A 19,685-nucleotide genomic window follows, 5' to 3' on the forward strand; every position below is an offset into this window, starting at 1 on the left:
AATGTTCCTGCCAAAGGTTTTGATTTGTACATCTACCACCTGAGCAGCTTTGAATCAGGACATAGAGGAGGCTATAGCTTCATGGATTTGAGTGCCAAATTGATCAGTTCTAGTCACGTAGCTTGACCTGCTATACTAGGTCATGAATCTAATATAGTAGTTCTTCCGTGGAGCTCAGTAGCTTCTGGTTGATTTCTAGCAAATAGTACAGAACGATAGCCTGCTCTCATCCAACAGTTCCAAGATGTTTCATAACAATTATTAACCTTTGACTGCAAAAGTTGCCTCACCTGAATTCTGATTCACTGCTGAGAGAGCAAGTGGAAATTTTCCATCTGTTTGTCCTGCAGGTTTTTTTCTTTTCTAAGCTGTGTTCAGCGTTGTGTCATACCTGGAGCCTCTTGGTTTCTCTCTGCCCATTTACTCTCTTTTACCTTTGTCCTTTCACTAAATGTTGTGGTCATTGCTGTTTCTCCTGGCCTGTTCTCAGTCTGTTTGGGGGCACTTTTGTTTTGGTTTGGTGTTTTGTTTTTTTTTTCCTAGTGAATGAAGGTTAAATTTGGAAGTCTTCCAGACCAGAACAACTGTTGCTGATTCGGAGAAAATGTTTGTCTTTGAGCTCTGCATTCACTTTGTAATGTCGCCAGAGAAATTTTGGATGCAGCAGTTTGCAATGACATCAGAGGCTAGTCCCTTACTTGCATTTAGTCAAATGACTCTTTCTGGGTCATTTTGAGTGATTAAATACAAAACAGTGTCTGCCATTCTGCTTTGTTCCTCTTATAGTTCAAATGGTCACTGTTATCTGTCCAAATGAAGAGGTGTAGCCATGCAGATCTATAGTAAATCCTTCAATATCAGCTCCTGAGGAGAGCATGTGACTTTTAAGAGGCCAAAACAAATAAACATTCCTTCAACTTTTTCAAATTTGCAAAGACCTAAAAGAATGGCACATTTTACCAGCCCTAAAATATATTTACAAGTGTTTCCAATCAAGTGCTTCCACTAGCAGGGTTATTATGGTTCTTTCACTGGGAAGAAAGCAGCAGAGAAAAATCACATAAGTGTTTAAAGCAATAAAAACCACTATTAATGTCAGCACTAAGCAATAACATTGAAATATGCTTAAATAGCTCACCATGGCCATTATTTTTAAGAAAAGCTGTGTTTAAAGGCTGCTAATGTCAGATATGAAATTGTTTTCTACCCCATCCAACAAATCAAGAGGTGGTTTCCTACAAGTAGGAACAGAGGAAGAGTGTCTGCATGGGTGGGTCTACAACGAGCCCTGATTCAGGAAGGCATTTAGGCATGTGGTTAAAACACCATCCTTGAATAGGCATGTTTTTCTGATTTGTACTTCAGTAGTTGTAAGAGACATTTCCACAACAATCATAAGATGTAGGAAAAACTTGTTGACTTTATAAGTGCAGAATTCCTGCTGACTGAACCACTGTGTGGATCATACCATTGAAATTGTGGTTATTCTCTAAACCATAGAAATTCAAAGCAACATGTTGGTAGTATGAATGCCAGATGCTCTGGCTGCAAACCACAGGTTCTCAGGAGAGCTCATGGAGAACCTGCATTGATATCAAGTTAAAGACATTGATTATAACCAGAATAGGGTAGAAGCACAGCCCACACGCCCTATGTGGAACAAGCAAATAAAGATGCAGTATGCCGTGGCATATTGTCAGGGTACACCAAAGGAGCCAAATGAGCCATCTTTAATTAGATGGGATAGCACTCAGACTAATTTAATTTCAGAGCTCAACAGAAGGGAGCAAGAGCTCCTCTAAAAGGGAGTGTGTTGGCCTCTGCAGGTGGATGAGGCTGCACAGCAGCACAAATGTTCTGCTGTTCTTTCCTGCACTTCAATGGGCAGTGTTGAGTGGAAACACAGGAAGTGGGCAGAATCTTCTACAAAACCACCTAGGAATGGTCTCTGGAACAATTTTAGACCTAACATTATGTGAATCTTACCTGAACATCAGTTCAGAACTGGGTGAAATACTGCTTACATACATCCCTGCTATTCCAGCTGAAATGGCTGTAGTGCAAAGCAGTGATAGCTCTCATAAGAGGGGAGGACGATCTTGTTAAAGTTTGATCTTGTGCTGAAGAACTAGCAATGTGCACAAAAACTGTGGAGAAGAACTCGTATTACAGAGCCTAAAACTGTACTGAACTGAACTCTGTAACCATTAGGATCTTTTAATCAGAACAACTGCAGGTTTTGTGCAATTCTAGGAGATAGCAGATGTAGCATCCGAGTTACGACTACAAGAATCCTAACCAGAATGAATACTTTTATTTTTTTTGAAAGGAAGCACCTCAGATGGCAACCTAGAGGTATGCTTGAATTTGGAGAACACAACATATCTAAAATAAAGGGGAAATATGTACTATATTTTGACTTGAATTCAAATTCTTAACAGCTCAGAAGGACAGAGTTGTTTGGTTTGAGTTTGGCCAAGAACCTGGCAGTAGTGGAGGCATTACTTTAATATGCCAGCCTTCCTCACAGTCATTCCAAAACAGCAAAAGAAACATGGGATCTATAGGAAAGCTTTTTAAAACATTTATTTAGGTATCCTTCAGTTAAGATTTCTGGTGATTTTTTTAAGTGTGAAAAAATAGGACCATCTGGATATGACCTATAGGACACATCTGAATATCCTTTCCCAGCTTTTCTCTAAGCAGTTGTCTGAGAACTTGCCTGTCATTCACAGTCACAGTTTTGAAGCACATTTTACCATAAGAAACTAGGAACTCACTAAAACTATCCACTAAAATTAAAGAGAACCTTTCCACGATGTTTCTCTGTCAGCTTCTCTGTCTTCTTTGAACACAAATATCTGAAACTTTCTCATCCACCTGCACATTCCCACAAGAATTCCTGTTAAATGCTTTAGTCCACTGTGGGTGGCAAAAGTGTCAGCAACACCACTTGCTTTTTATGCAGTTCATGTAATTCATCATTACTTTTTGCTCTTTGGTTTACATGATCTTCTTTTATGTTTTGAGATCATTTTGGGCAGAGCTCAAAGGTCATATCCAGTTTTAAAATGGGGGGAAAAAAATCATCACAGGGATCTGTTGCTAGAATTTATTCTGCTGTGATCTAGAAGCTCTTAACTTTTTTTTTTTTGTTTTTATTTTGCTTTTACCATTCCTGACACTACTGACATAGTTGATGTACACAGGGTAACTTTTGCTTAAACAAAAACTACTTTGAGTTGCCAACTACAACAGAGAGCACCTCCTGCTTCTCTGAGTGCTGGACATCATACAGACTGGCACAGCTTGGATCAGATACTGTGAAAACCTAGCTGGGGATTATCAGTAGAACTGCACAAGATATTTGAAGAGGAGGTAATGTTTGCAAGGGATACAACAGCCAAGTCACCTAGAAAATTGCTGTAGAAAAACAAGTTTTACCTTATGTAACCTCCGTTATGCCAAACAAGGAATCTTACTTAGGACCAGGTCCTGCTCCCTTTGAAGTAAGTGGAAAACTTTCCATTTGCTTCATTGTGGAGGATCAGACCCACAGGGAGTCTAGTTTGTCTCTGTAAACAGGATAAAGAAGCAAAAGAAACATCCGAGGCAACTTGTAAGAATTTCCTGGCAGTGTAGGTACCAATAATTGACAAGTGAAAAAACCCTAATGCTTTATACAAAAACATTTTAATCCACACTTGCTTTCCTCTGTCCATACTAGAAAGAGAATTGTGAAATATTTGGCAACCAGAAAGGACTTTGGTCTAGATTCTGTGTTCTATCCATGTGCTCTTTCTGCTTTGTAACTTTAGTTCTGGAAGCAGTCATGGACTCAGCTAATGTGTTATTGAAGCAGATCTGAAACCTGACTGCTCTTACTAACCTCACACATCCTGCAACAACAGTATCTGGGGCAAGATTAGGTTCCATTGCACTCAATGGTAGAACATAACTAGATGTATTCAGGTGGCCAGGTCCTGGCAGTTTCTTCCCTTACAACAGCATAAGGATGACTTCCATTTGAAAGAAAAATTCTTCTCTGCAGTTTCAGTGGCGAAATACAATCTCTATCATTTCCCTCACTGACAGAAGAACTACTAAGAGTTTGAATAATCCTTCTGAAATTCAGAAAGCAGGATTTTGTCCTTAGGTATTATAAGAATCTATTTAAGACATCTCTGTGTCTTTTTGTTGTTGGTGGTTCGGTTTTGTGTTGGTCTTGTTTTGTTTGGGTTTTTGTTTGTTTGTTTGTTTGTTTGTTATTGTTTTATTTTGTTTTGTTTTGTTTTCCCCTGAGGAAATCAAACAGAAAACAAAAACCCATCACCCTCAATAGCAACAAGCCCCAAATTCAGGATATTTCAGAAATTTCTTCCCTATTGTCTATGGCTCCCATCTTAATTATTCAACGTTTTTCTCCTGTCTGCCATGATTTTCTCAGTAGTTAATAAGAGAAATGTGAGCAAGAAAAATTGTGCTGAGGTGGGTGCACATTTTGTTAAAAAAAGTAAATAAATAAAGCCACATTGAAAGAATAATTATTACTGTTTTGATTTCAAGCTGTGAGGAAGGATGTACCAGCTGGAGGTCACTTTTACAGTTTGCAATGGTCTTGTGTCCATTCATGTCTACAATACTCTGGTGTCTGTGACATTGCCTGCCATAGACCTGCATTTCTTATTGATAGCCTCAGTGGAGAACAAGAAGGTGAATGGGTTGTCATGACTCAACTGACAGATCCACAGATACACTGGTCATTGACAGACCATGTAGTAGTCACAGGTCATCTAGTCCCTTCAAAATGGTGTTGAAAAGTCTTGGTTCAAAAGTGTCAAGAAATTTGCTTTACTTCTCTCCATTATTTAACCTCCATGTGGTTTCAGTCTAGGTGTATTAGGAGTGCTACAAATGGGACAGATTTCTTTCAAAAGTGAGAAGAGCAGACTTGCAAAGTAGCACGATTATGTCTCTTCCAAGACTGAAGTACACACAATGATGTCAGGGTTTGGGCCTATCCCATGTCAAACAATTGTAGTTGCTTTCTACATGGACTTGGTTTTGTTGACTACAGAAAATAAATACATTGTAGAAGGACTCTGAACTCTTAAGAGACTGAAACTCCTCTTAAGCCTTTCTGTGGAAATCTGTCTTTTTCCAGCATTTTATTTAAGTACTTGACAGCAGCCCAGGAAACATGAAGCTGCTCTGCCTTCATGCTGTGACATCACCCACGCTAGCTATGTCAAAAATTATGTCTTAGAATCATAGAATTAATAAGGTTGGAAAAGACCTCAGAGGTCATCAAGTCTTGAGACTTATTCTCCCTGTATGTTTATTAAAAATTAGACGAGATGTGGCCAGTGAATGAATTGGGTCCTTTCTGAGCATGCAGTGTTTGTTCCTAACATCTCTTTTCTCCCCTCTTTTAGTCACCATGTGACTGAAAGTAGAGAAACTAGAGAACCTTCCCTGTCTCTGCTAAGAAGTTGCAAGATGACAGATCTTTGCTGCAGTGTTGTTTGGCTCATATGAAATGTATCACTGGTACTCACCACACAAGAACAAAGGCTTTTTCCTTCTGCATGTAGGCTAGGAGGTTACCATATTGTAAGATGCAAAATTACACACTTATATAAACTCTCTCGTGCTGTTCCTGGGATCTCATGTTCTCTCACCAGTTCCTGAGATCTGTAACTATGTGAACTCTCCCTTCAACACTACAATATCATAGCTGTAAGAAAGAGATAAATTGCTAAAGGATCCAGGAACCTGACACTTCCAGGAGTGGATTTTCATTGTGTGTTTGAGAAAGAGCTAGAATGCAATGAATAAAGCACAGAAAAGAGGAGCAAAATGGCATGGTCATCATAGTTATTCCTGGCATGTATGACCTGGGACTAGAGTTTTAAATTTTAACCACCTAAAGTTTCAGTTTTCTGATTAACACAAGCCCAAAAAAACTAAGGAAGGATATGGTAAGAACCTCTCCAATCATATCTGCAGAATGAGGATCAACTGCTTGCCATAATTAAGGGGACAAGAGGGAACAAGAAGAAATCACTTCAATTTGCAGCAGAGATTATTTAGACAAGCACCAAAGAAGAGCTTTCAAAATGTCAAAATGAGAACAGCTGCTGAGGATTGCTGTTGAATCTCCTTCATCAGAAATTAGCAAAAACTTAGTTCAACAAGCATCCACTAGTGAATGACTTAGGTATGCTTAATTATACCTTTATGCAAGGACTCAGACCAGCTCACTTATGGTCTGTTTTGGCTTTTATCTAAGATTCTAGAAGTAGCTAAAGCTCTGGAAGGCTTTTCTCACTTTTCTCGTGGCTGCATTTGAATCCCTGCTTAGGCGAAGACTTGCTGATATCTGTGCCTCTGTGAATGATGTGATGCATCCACCCTCTTGTCTCCTGGGACATGAGTCACTCATGAAGTGCATTTCATGAAAACTATTTCATCTTCTGCCCCATGATGTCACTGATGGCAGAGAAAGATTCTATTCCCTTGTGACCAGTGGAGAAAAAAAATATCCAGTCATAGTTTACAATGGTTATGCCAATAATATACACAACATTGTGCTTTCCTTCTCTGATGGGCAGAGCATTTATTCTTCCACCAGCTGTATTCATTTAGCATGTTACTCATCTATTTGGTTTCACTATATTTGACAGTTTGCAGTAGGGAGGATGAACTCTTTAAACAGCTTTTCTCCACACAGTTATGTATTAAGTGAGTCTATATTTAACTGAACCTGATAATATCACCTAATGCTTGAATACTGTATCTGAATCTTGGATTTATACCACAGGTGGAACTGATTCAACAATTACTTTCCAAATATTGTGAGGCTCATCTAGTCCTAATTACCTTGCTTTATCTACCTCTGAATCTAGAACAGTTGAAAGGAAGACAATGAATACACATTTCCGAAGAAACTAAATCAAGTATACAGAAATTACCCAAGGATGTATATCTTGAGTCTATTATGCCAGAGGACACCAAGGACTAAAGTTCTAAGGCTTATTTTAGTTTTCCAAAGCCATTAAAGAGACAGATCATAGTATCATAGTATCAGTCAGGGTTGGAAGGGACCACAAGGATCATCTAGTTCCAACCCCCCTGCCATGGCCTTCTGGAACCGCTCAAACCACTGCCTAGTTTAAAGTGGTTTGAATTCTGTCTGTGATGTACATGCTCAGCTGTACATGGATATTTGGTTACCATTGTTTCTTTGTGCCTGTTTTTTATATGCTCCTACATAATACTTGCAGCTAAGTCAAAAAGGAGGCAGTGGTCATTCCCCTGAATCATAGCTTCTAGGTATGCACACTAACACAACTCACATTTTCCTCACATCCAGGAGCAAATACAGATAAAAGATGGAACAGGGAGGGGGTAATCATACTACTATAGAATAATTTTCCTACAGAATTTGTTTTTTTTTTTTTTTTAAGATCCAATTTATTTTAAGCTGAATGGGTAGAGAAGAGAGGGACGAAAATTATTTTTACATCCTGAATACTGCTGTCTATGGAGTGAAAGCTTTGCTGCTTTGCAGCACAGAAGGCTGAAAAGCTAAAAGTAAAGGCTGAAACCCTAAGTATCATGGAACTGTTCATGTCCCACAAACTCAGAAACTCTGAGACTGGAGATCTGATGCTGAAATTCTGCTCAGGGCAGTCTTTGCATCAAAGAGAGTTAATTCAGTTCTGTGAAGGCAAATAGGTAGATTTCATATTTGGAGTTAGATCTTTGTTCCTATCACTAGAACTGTGGTTCAGAGTTTTTAGAAGGACTGAGAGAAGAGGAGACTCAGGGGTGACCTTATTACTCTCTACAACTACCTGAAGGGAGGTTGTAGACAGGAGGATGTTGGTCTCTTCTCCCAGGCAGCCAGTACCAGAACAAGAGGACACAGTCTCAGGCTGCGCCAGGGGAGGTTTAGGTTGGATGTTAGGAAAAAATTCTATACAGAGAGAGTGATTGCACATTGGAATGGGCTGCCGGGGGAGGTGGTGGAATCGCCATTATTGGAGGTGTTCAGGAGGAGACTTGATGGGGTGCTTGGTGCCATGGGTTAGTTGTTTAGGTGGATTGGATTGGTTGATGGGTTGGACGCGATGATCTTGAAGGTCTCTTCCAACCTGGTTTATTCTATGTATTCTATGTATTCTATGTCTAGGAATGCAATTAATATACATGGAACTTCAGCAAGGGTGATAGGAAAGCTCTTCCCAAAGTGGTTTAGGTTTCACTAATGTGGATTGACAGGGCTTTTTTGGATAGGCTTAGGGAGACTTGGACAGAATCATATTCAAAATGTACAGTTAGGCTGAGAATGCACAAGCAGGTGACAACTGTCAGAACTCACCATGTTCTCCATGACTCCTGTCATGTTGGCAAGCTCACATTCTTCTGCATGCCCATTGCAAAAGCAGCTTCCCCTGATGATCAGGTCATAAATAGCATAGTGGGCAAATCTCTGAGGTTTCTCTACCGATTCCAGACCATGGCATGGGCATTCCTGTCTTTTTAACAAAAGGAGGCGGAGGTTGGTGAGTTTCAGGAGATCTTGAGCCTCAGGGCTGTAGGGGTCTTCGATCTTGTTAGCCGGACTTAAGGCACGATAAATCACCTGCAAGACAGAAGATATACATCCAGCAATGGGCATAGGACTCCACATGCACAGCAAGCATTCCAAGGCAATGTTTTGGAGAAAGTAGTAGTTCCTATTTAGAAGACTTTGCATATGCAGTGTGGAGCCATGGCTGATCCCAGAACATCACCAGCTGGCCAAAGTGACTGTGTTCCTGCTTTCATCCTGTTTCATATGTGGGATAGGAAATACCTTACTTTAAACATTTTTCCCTGGGGTTATTGAGCCTAGTCACTTTATTCAGTTCATCCAGTATGTGGTAACTTGCCAAGCACTGGTTACTGCCTTCTGTTTCTGAGCCAAGTGACAACAGTGTCACTCACTCAGAAGAATCCAAGGCTTATTGGCATAAATGCAGGATTAATGCCATCCATGTTTTTGAAGGGTTTTAGGAACACGGTGTTTGCATGAATTCTAGAGTCAGGTAAACTAAGGCACAAAGGAGGTCTATGAAAGAAGGGAAAATTGTCATCAGACTTTTGGCTTGCCCACTGGTGTTAGAGAACACAGCTTGGCTTAGGGTGAGTAAGCATGAGAGAACCCTGCTGAACAAATCCCACTTGCTTCTTCACTAGGAGAGGAGAAGCAGCTACCCTGCAGTGAGCTCACAGGACCAAAGGTGCTTTGGGCCTACTGCCTGTCAGCAGGTTGCTATTCTTTTGTCACAATTTTTATTCTGTTTGATAGTTCTCCGGAGCAGCAACAGTTTGGTTTTGAGTATCACAGTTCTAATTTAACATTTACCAATGACTAAAGGGACATGTTCTATTTTAGCTCAAGGTGGGTTTGTTTCCATTGCTTTTGAGGTGAGGTTAACAATGGAGGGCTGCACCACAGTCTGTGCCAGAGAGATGGTAGCATTCATTCCCAGGCTTAGATGTCCTCTGTGGATGTACCAACTCCAGTTTGAGAGCTACTTTCTCCTCTGGTTGAGTTTTCCCATTGTAGCAGAGGCACTTGCTCTCAGGGTTCCTTGGCCTTGCTTTGTAAGTGGCGACAGTGTCTGTCTTACTAACTCCATCAGCAGATTTCTCCCTTTCTCTCTCTCTGCCTTTTTCTTTCTTTCTAGTGAACTGATGAATTGAAATACTTGCAGCATGTAAAATAGTTTGCTTCCTTTTTTTCTTGGAGGAACAGGACAAGAGCTTGCAGTACGTGCTGGAAGATAATTGTATTGTATGTTGATGGCACCTGGGGAGGTAAACCCCTGTAAACCAATAGAATCAGCTGCCCAGATTTGCACAGAGCTAAATCAGACAGTACCACAGCAAAGACAGTGACACATTTCCCACCTGTTCACAGCATTTTCTGTGTGGTTAGATCTGCTCTTTTTGCTTTTAATTCCCTTCACTTACACTGTCAGCTCCTTACAAAGCTGCAAACAGCCCTGTTTTGTGAGATCAGAGGTGCCTGTATTTCCTTGTTTGACAGAGCTATGGGCAGATTGCCCAGACTGTGCAATCCAGGTGCCCACATTCCCCTGATCAATGAAGCCATGACAAAATAGCCCAAGCCTTTCCACCCCAATGTTTACATTCCCCTGGTCAGTGGAACCATAAGCAAATGGCCCATTCTATTTTGTCAAGGTGCCCAGCATTCCCCCTGTCAATGGATTCCTAGGACAAAGACCAAGCCTCCTCAGTCCAGCTCCCCTGATCCATAGTGGTCTGATCTTTTTAGTGGAAACCAGTTTTATGAGCACTTTCTTCCTCTGACTTGTAGACAGGTTTCTCAGCGCATCTGGTCATGTACAGACACACACATCTTCCTCCCACATGGACAATTAATCTAAGACCATGTCAGTGAACTGGATGGCATTGTTCTGCAGAGCCTGCTAAGCTCAGAGGTCTCAAAGCAGGGTAAACAATAATTACTGGGATATTAGTATTTCAGAGTCCTTATGAAACTGTTTTGAATTGGCATAAAACAGAGAAACCAAGGGCAAAGCAGGGTGTTCTTAGGTATTCTCACACCTTTGACTGTGGCTTCTCTAATATATGTGCTTAGTAATATTGGTATCTCCTTTCAGAATAGCACTCCAGAGGATACCTAACAGATCACTGACTTGAGAACATAAATGCTGGAGGCAATCTGCTCCAGCACAGAACATCTGGGGAAAAAAAGGTAATATGTAAATTTCTGAAAGATCTGCACAGGTCCTGCCAGTGACCTCCTTATACAAGGCTGGGGAAAAGGCTTAATGTCTCTGTGCCCCAGAGATCCCACTTGTGAAGAGCTATGGATCTTCTCACAGGAGACGGAGGGAAAGGGTGAATGGGGTAAAGAATAGGATTTTTTACTGGGCCTCTATGAAAGAGAAGACTAGATAATAGCTAAAGTGTTTATTTTTTCTCTGGCATTATTCTTCTGCTTGATGACACTAGTCTTGAATTGTGCTATGTTAACTGTGAAGGAAATCTTGTGTCTTGTATTGCATGGTTAGAAAGCTATTTAAATAAGTTTGCATACAGTCTGATTAAGTTTAAAGAGATAGATTCATGTTTTGGGATCTCCAGCCAATTAGCCGTTCTGCCTATGTCTTAATTGACATCCAGATCACACTGAGTTCTTTAGGTAAAAGAAGCTCTTCAGTGCTCTTCCCTCATCATATGGCTATTTGCTGACCTCAAGCTTGCTTCTTTGCATGACAGCTTGGAAAAAAGGTTGAGTTCCCCGTGGGTTTATTATTGGGCAAATGTTTTCATTTCTGGCCTTGCATCTCTTGAGAGGATTTGCTTTGGCATTTTCCTTATCCCCTTAGAACTCTGAATGTTATTTGTGAGTAAAGATATTAATAGCTAAGATGTCCCACAGGGATTGTGGCATCCTTTTAAGAAAAAGCAATATTCCATTCCAGTTGAGCTACAAGAGTTTGCTTGTATGATTAATTCATGACACATTTCTGTCTGGACTAAGCTCAGTGGTCAGATAGGATTTGGTTGTCCTTATCTCTCCCAAGACTTGTTAAGTGTTAAAGATCTGATTTGAGTGGCATAACACTAGTGAAGTCTTTTGGGAATGACAGTTATATGTTCACTGTGTATTCAACAACCACTAAGGAATTGATCTTCCTAAATTTTGCAACAATCAAGGATATTGAGGACTTACTTCAGCAAACTTATTTTGTATCAGCAGAGTCAAAAGAGATAGGTTGTGCCAGTATAAGCGGGATTAGGAGAGCTTTGTTTTGCACAGTTTTATTTTGTACTTAAATATTTTGGCATCATTATTTCAGAGATGCATAAAACTGGAGAGTGGAATTTTCTTCTCTTCCCTTCTGGAGCACACACTCTTCTAGAAATATTGGTGGTTAAACCTCTTGAGCACAAGGATGAGCGTAAAATGATCACCATATCTTGACTCATTTTTAGTATTTCATTGGATGTTTCTTCTCACATTAACATGCCAGTCATTAGATCTTCCTTAACATATGTTGCCCTACTGTCAAGAGCAATATGTTACAATCCATAAGTTATACTTAGTAGTCTACTATGTGTATTGACTCAAATTATAAATTATAGAGTGGGATGAATTTTACATGAATTTTTACATGCTCTGAATTATTTTTCCATAAATGTATAATTTACCTAAAAAGTCCCCAGACCACTCAACTTTTTTTTCCCCCTTCATACTAAAATACAATATTATATTTTAAATGTGTGTATTTGGGGTTGTGGTTCCCTAATTAAAAAAAATCATCCTAAATTAGGAGGCAGACTGGTGGTGATTTTGTGTGTGTGGATTGATAATTTCATACAGCACATGAAGAATTTTACTTCTGTAAAAAAGGACAAGATGTCAACTGTGTCCAAAGTACACACTTGGGAATGTGACTATTTGTTCCAAGCCCCAGTACAATTGTTCAGTATAACATTCAGCAAGTAGCTTAAGCCTGAAGCCTGCCACTGAACTCAGTAGGAACAGAAGTGGGTTGTATGTCCTGCTTACTTTTCTAAAAATAGAATAAAATATTCATGTACTTCATGGAATGGGAGGAAGATGAAAAGATTCATATCTGTAAAATTCTCAAATAATTCCTAGAGGTGGATGTTCCATAGATGCAATTTTAATAAAAAGTAAAAGGTGGGAGTTTGGCCACCTCAGCTATTTCTGCATAAATGCTTTAAAGATTAGATTAGAAAAGTATGTAAGTATTAGTGAACTCGTAGAGTCATAAGCTGTGGGAAGAAACACTCCACCAGTTCCTTGTGTTCTTTGTTCCTCTTTTCTTTAATTCACCAGGTTTGCGTTTCTGGGGCCTGTGAAGCAAACACATCCTTCTATATAGATAGATGTTTGACTTTTGCCTTTTGCAGAAGAGCAGAAATATGATTAATTTTTCCTTTCCCAGAGATACCATGCAGATTTCATGTTCATGTAAAAGACATGAAGGCAGTGTAATGAAGAGGAAGTGTGTTCGTACAGTTGAGATGCTAGGTCTGAAATATTTTCCTATGATGTTCACTGTAAGGCTATTTTGCTTCTATTTAATTCTATATGTGGTATCAAGCTCTGTGGAAGCTCTGCTCTCTATTTTGCTGTAACAGGCTGCTTTGAAATCTCCCAGTCAATTCTCTAAACATCAGTGTGCAGTTTTCGTTAAAGCAGCTTTTGCGCACCCGTGGAAGAAAGTTGGATGGCGATGAAGTCTGCTACAGTACACCCCAGGAGTCTTTCCACTTCCACTGAAATGGGTGGAAGTTGAGGGTATTCAGCACCTCTATAGTCTCAACCCTTTGTGGAAACACATCCTGGATCCTGAGTTTCTCTTATAATCAGGAGCTAACACTGGAGCTGAGTGCTGAGTAGGGCATTCATGCTTATCTGCATATCTGCTATCAAGCGCATATTTGTCATTCTCATTTTCAAAAGTCAATCAGCTGCACCTAAAAAAGATGATCACTGCCCTGTCCTCTCCTGACTATTCTAAGAGCAAGGAGGTTTGGAGAATGCTCTCAGTGTGCAAAGCCAAAAAAGGCAGGCACTCTTGGAGTAGTGGTTTTGCTATACACAATTTGGCACAGGTTCCTAGTGGGTGATGTTCTCTCACCAATCAGGAGGTTGTCTTCATTCTGGAGACAGTGTCTCAGATTTTTGATTTCTTGCCATACGTTTTGCTTCTCCATTCTTGATGCAGATAATTCTGTTTTCTTAACCTGATCATCCAGCCAGTATTAGTCAGTAAAGATGTGGACACAACAAAGGTTTTCCCTTGCAAGCTCATAGCCTAAAGTCAAGGAATATGAGTCATAAATGGAGGGTAGTGCCAACGCATGGCCTCCTACAAAAGAAGATCCTTGTGCAGAACAAGAATTTGATATACAAATCACCCTTAAGCTAAGTTGATCATGTTGCACACAATCAGGTTAATGAGATCAGAAATGTCTCTGTGCTTATAATAGGCCCATCAGAAGGAAGCTGCAATAAAATCTCTCATCAGTCCCAAATCCTCTTCATTAAGAGATTTTCATGTGAGTTGATTTTGTTCTTAGAGCAACAGTGAAGAACTGTCTCAGAATTTTTCCTGCCCAGTGGCAAACATCCTCTGATTTATTTGAGGGAGACCCTTGACTAAAATTAATTCTTCCATGTAGAGGTACAATAGACTTTACTAAGAAATAGTCCTTTGCCTGTTTTGAAATACCATTCAGAGCACAAAGTCTAGATATTTGCTTGGCTATTGGAAGGCCCATTCTGGTGATTCATGGAATAGTCAATTTTTAATCAAGATCCACTGTTTTTCTGTCCTTCTGGAGAAGAAAAATTTGAATATGATAGTTTATTAAAGAAATAATTGTGCATTTGATATTTTACATTTCTCTGATCTGGGTCTGCTCAGCTACTACCAAGACAGTGGCATCTCAAATTCATTCTGTGTTTCCCAAAACAGAAAGGGTCAATGTCTCATCACTTTGCCTTTGCTTTGAGGTTATTTCAGTAATCCAGTCAGTGTGGCATTAATATTTAGACATTGCTGCCAATGGGGAAAGACTACATAACTTAAGTTAGAGGCAGACAAATCTTGTCTCTTCCTCAAGCAAAATGTGTTCTGTAGGTTCAGGTTATCTGCAGATGTAAAGGCAAGGTTTGTAGGGAGAAGAAGTACCTTCAGGTAATGTAGTTGGGTTGCAAAATCTAGACTACTGGGCACAAAAACCTTCAACTTGCAGTCTGTATACAGGGAACTGGCAAAATTCCTTCTACATAGCACTGCCTTACATGCAGTGTTCTTTTTTCATTATGAGGAATGATGCTTGCTCTGAAATGCCAAAGGGTGGCACAAGGTTTTCTGTGATGCAGTCAGTCCGACTGTTAACTGGATTGGGAATGAGGAGACACATTTTACTCTGTCTGCTGAATTGTCAGGGGAAGTTGAAACCCACCTTTGTCAACAAGTGTCAACAAGCTGCACTCTCACGGGAGAGCATCCATTTCTTATAAGTGGAGCCACTTAGATCTACGGATCTTGACTAAAATCTTTCCTGTGAACAGACCTAGCTAAGTGCATAGTCTCACCGTGACAGTGATGTGTGGACAACTGTAGAGCAAACAGTTAAATGTTCTTTTGCCTGGAACTTGAAAATTACAACAACTCTTCAAGATTCAGAGCATTTTAGACAAGAATCTTTCACAGTTGAAACTTGGAGAAAAAAGTCATGGCTGCTACTCAACTAAGGTTTCATAAAACAGGATGAGAAGAAAAACTAATTTATATCTGCTGCCTTGTATGTTCAGAAAATGCAGAAGCAATGCTTGAAAAAACAAAAAACCCAAACCAAACCAAAACCTTCCTGTGTCTTTCTGGCTGGTTTGTAAGTTTCCAAATGTCTCTGAAATGATTCATTGCAAGCCAGGTCAGAGTAGGACACTTGATGCCCTCCTGAAGTTCATTTGCCAGGGATGGGAATGCTGGACTGGTCTTGTCAGTTCAGATTCCCTTCAGAGACAAATCCTTGAGCCCCTTAATTCTTCCTCCAGGGAAGCAGGGCCTGGCAGTGCTATCTGCTTGTTTACACTGCTGGTGTTAACTGCTTCCTCTCAACTTGCCTCTGCATTCTATCTCCTCTACAGCTGGAGTTAAATGAAATACTGAACAGACAGCCCTAGTCATAACATTTACACACTTACCTTCACTAGTGAGTAATCCCATCTGGAATCTTTTCCAGATGGAAGTTGGTTTAACCTGAGCATCATGCAACTTAGAGATCCCAGTACCAATGACTGTTGGACAATTCACCGCAGTGCAAGACCTTGCCCTTGCATCTTAGCTACTAAGAATTCAACCTTGTGATATGCTGAGTGTGTTTCTTTTTAATGACCCCACTTCGACAGGAGCTCAGACTTTAAAGAAGCCACAGAAGCCTCAGTGGTGACCTCTTGAGTTATTGATGTTGCCACTTAGTAAGGTATGTGTATGTGTGCAGGGAGGATCCTCTGTTTATCAAAAGGTTTGGCATGAATACAATACAGACAATTCTGAGAAAAAAGAGGAAAAAACCTGGGTGCTTGGAAGAAAATCGCATACATGTCCATGGCCTGCTTTGGTGAGTGTGCAAGTGCTCTTCCTCTGACATAACTGTTGCTCAGAAGCTTTCTGGAGCTGGAGAATGGTAGCCGAAGTCTTCACTGTCAGTGCAGAGAAAAAGGCTTCCATAGGGTTGACTGTGACTTCTGTCTGAACAACCTGGCTGCTTCTGAAGCAGACAGAACTGCTTCCCATCACAACATGTCTTGATCTGGCATTCACAGAGTATGTTTAAAAGAGTGATTAAAAATCTCTTAGCTACAAAGTGAGGCCACTTATTTTTGACAAAAGGCACTGCTGGGGACTTCTGTCCCTAAAGAGGTCACCACAGGAATCAAAATGGCGAGTGAACAGGTCTTCTGCACAAGGCACACTTAACATGTTGCCATAGAAACCAATTACTTACTTCAGGCATACACAATTCTTCCAGCCCCCAGTGAATTCCAGTAATGGGTTTATTATATCACACTTCGTTGGTGTCATCTGTCACACAGACACTCATATAAATGAACCAGCCTTTGATTCAAAACTCCCTTCCACTAGCTAGACCAAATACAAGAAAGGTCTCCTTTTGGGTCTGGTGGTTATAAGCAGGTCAGTGTTCTACCCTGCTTTGCATGCTAATGCCTTCCTTTCATGCAAACATCATCTTCGATGGAGGAGAACATTTGTTTTCATTTCCTGATCTTCCAGTTTATCAAAAATGTGTTCTTAATCTCTCAGATCCCTGAGTGCACGTGCTGTCAGGATAAAGGTTGAAATATTTTCATCCCTGTTTCCCCCATATGATGTTTGAACTGTAAGTCACACTAATGTGACTGCAATGTCTGATGCAATTGTTGTGGTAATTTCTCCTTTTGTTTGGGTCAGAGTTTTGATTTATGTTAGCTGACCTGAGGGCTCATTTTAGGCTCCATGACTACAAACTACAGTGGTTTTTAAATTAGAAAAAGATGGATGGATAAGTAGGTAGAAGAGGCCTCAGCTGATGCATAAGACTCCATTACAGCATTGCCTGTAGATGTACCTGCAGTAGATGAACTGACCTTACAAAGGTGGGATCGATTTTAGTTCATGACGTCGTGTTCAAGGTTGGTGTACTGAAGCTGGTGAGCAGAGCCATAACTTCTTCCTTAAGAATAGTTAAGAATGTTCTCCCTTAAGAATAGGATAAAGATTAGAAGTACTTGCTTCCCATTACATATATCACTTCTTAGAGTGAGAGAAGTCCACAGACAAAACAGGCTGCTTAACATGTCAGTCAGGACTTAAGATGTGCCAGTGCAGCATTTTCGCTAAGAAGCATTTATAAATGTAGAAAGTTACGTGCTGATTTTGTGGTGTTTTGTATGAAGCAAATGATGTGCAGGCAACTGGCAGTGAATAAATTGCTCTGCCTTCTAGACCAGAAGTCATCAACAGAGCAAGAAGAATTAAGATAGGTTGATCCTAGCTGCGGAAGTGCTCTGGATCTGAACAGAATTAAGGGATTTAGGGAAAGCTGGAGTAAAAGAAAACTGTGAAAGAAACATTAGGAAGTCTATGATGTTATGATTCTGACATTTCCTTGCGTTCCTACAGGGCTTTCCCTCAATGCATGACACCTTCTACCTCAGCTGTACCTTATGTGAGATGGAATGGAGATGTGTGACCTTGTTGGAGATGAAAGATAAGGGATAATCTGCAAGAAACATGGAATATACCTTAACTTGGTGATACATTTGGTTCTGTTGTGACATTGTCACTCACCCAAATGTCTTTTGCTTCCATTTATAGTCTCCTAAAAGTTTATCTTCTTACAAGTTTCCCATCATGGTCCCAGGTAAATCCTCTTTCAGTGGTCTTGGTGAACCAGCAGAGTGTGCTGGCTCAGGGAGATGCACCTCAGTTTATAGATGCAGCTCTATTACCTTCTCCTTTCACATCTACCTGAAATCTTGGTTTGTGATGTGTCCCACATGGGGTTTAAACCTAAGTGATCTTAATTCTTTTGATTCCATTTGTGCCCTGTTAAAAAGAAATCTGTGTCTCTTCTCCAAGTGAATGGGACAACAACCAAGAAAAACCTGCATGTCATGCAGTGGAAGTAACTTCAAACCCCTCAGTAGAAAAAAACCCTGTCATTTATCTCGGAGCATTAATTAGCATTTAAGTTGGAAAAGTTTTGACCATTTCAGAAATGTTGTAATCTTGTGCATGAATGCCTCAGCAATGCAAGGCTTAGCCAGAATCAGGTGTTTAAGAAGAGACTGGATGAGGCACTTGGTGCCATGGTTTAGTTGATTAGATGGTGTGGGACTTGATGATCTTGAAAGTCTTTTCCAACCTCGTTTATTCTCTTCTCTTCTCTTCTCTTCTCTTCTCTTCTCTTCTCTTCTCTTCTCTTCTCTTCTCTTCTCTTCTCTTCTCTTCTCTTCTCTTCTCTTCTCTTCTCTTCTCTTCTCTTCTCTTCTCTTCTCTTCTCTTCTCTTCTCTTCTCTTCTCTTCTCTTCTCTTCTCTTCTCTTCTCTTCTCTTCTCTTGAATCAGTGTGGAAGTGAAAAAAACAGCTGAGAAGGCTGCAAAAATCTATGGTAGGGATTCAGTCAGATTCCTTCCAAGTCAGTGGTGAGTCAGTGCTTGAAGAGATGCTCTGGTGACATTTAATACATCTTTGAAATAGGGTGTACAGCCTCAGTTCTGAGGTGCATGGGCAAATCTCCTGTGTGATTTATAGTAAGAATAGCAGGCAAATGTCATCAGGTGTGCTTTAAATAACTGCACTCTGCCTCCCTTTATTTTAATTACCAAGAGAATCTGCTGTGTCATATTGCTGACCTGAAAGGCCTGGTGCTTTTGCACGCTTGCCATAGTGTCATTTCATGGATTGATTCAGAGGTCTCTGTAAAGTGTGTCTAGAACATGAGAATCCTTTTGGATTAATGTGCTGTGAAACAGTATTGTCTTGTTCTCTATTAAGTTCCTGTGTGTTGCTTTAAAGCTTCAGCTCTCTGACCCATGGAGAAAGTGACCTTTGTATGTATTCAATTCATGTAACAGTTCATGAAACTATCTGGAGTCTGCAAGGGGTATGATCTGCAAAGATGTGACTGTTCTTACTGTTACTATTGTTTTCTAACATCTACTACCACAGTGCAGATTGATTAAGCACACACATATGCATTTCAGTGTAGTTGCTGCCCAAGCTGACAGAATCATTTTGACACTTGTAATTACAAAGGCTTGTGTTGGGTGAATGTTTTATCATTTGATTTTCTGCCATCCACTTCCCAGATTTGTTGTAGCAGCAACACAAGGTCTTAATGATATTCCCTAAGGTTAAATAAGCCAGCATAGTGCAGGGAGACAGAGGATACTGTACTGGAGAACAAAGGGCTGCTTTGCATTTAAGGCCATGGCATTTGCCTCAGACCCTGTATTCTCTTCCCTATGCAACCTGAATTGTTCTGTTTAACTATCAAACACTTCACCTTTTTGTGCTGCTCTTTCC

General features: G+C 40.3%; 1 protein-coding gene across 2 annotated transcripts in view; it reads right to left on the minus strand.

Moving 5' to 3' along the window:
• Positions 1–19,685, minus strand: part of LOC104308086 (netrin-4) — a 48,702-nt gene that overhangs the window by 20,107 nt on the left and 8,910 nt on the right. For both annotated transcript variants that reach the window (XM_054161512.1, XM_054161507.1), the window contains exon 3: positions 8,387–8,650. In XM_054161512.1, the coding sequence (XP_054017487.1) occupies positions 8,387–8,650 (264 nt within the window). The remainder of the gene's footprint in view (positions 1–8,386; positions 8,651–19,685) is intronic.

This window comes from Dryobates pubescens, chromosome 1 (genome assembly GCF_014839835.1).
Source record: "Dryobates pubescens isolate bDryPub1 chromosome 1, bDryPub1.pri, whole genome shotgun sequence".
NCBI classification, from domain to species: domain Eukaryota; kingdom Metazoa; phylum Chordata; class Aves; order Piciformes; family Picidae; genus Dryobates; species Dryobates pubescens.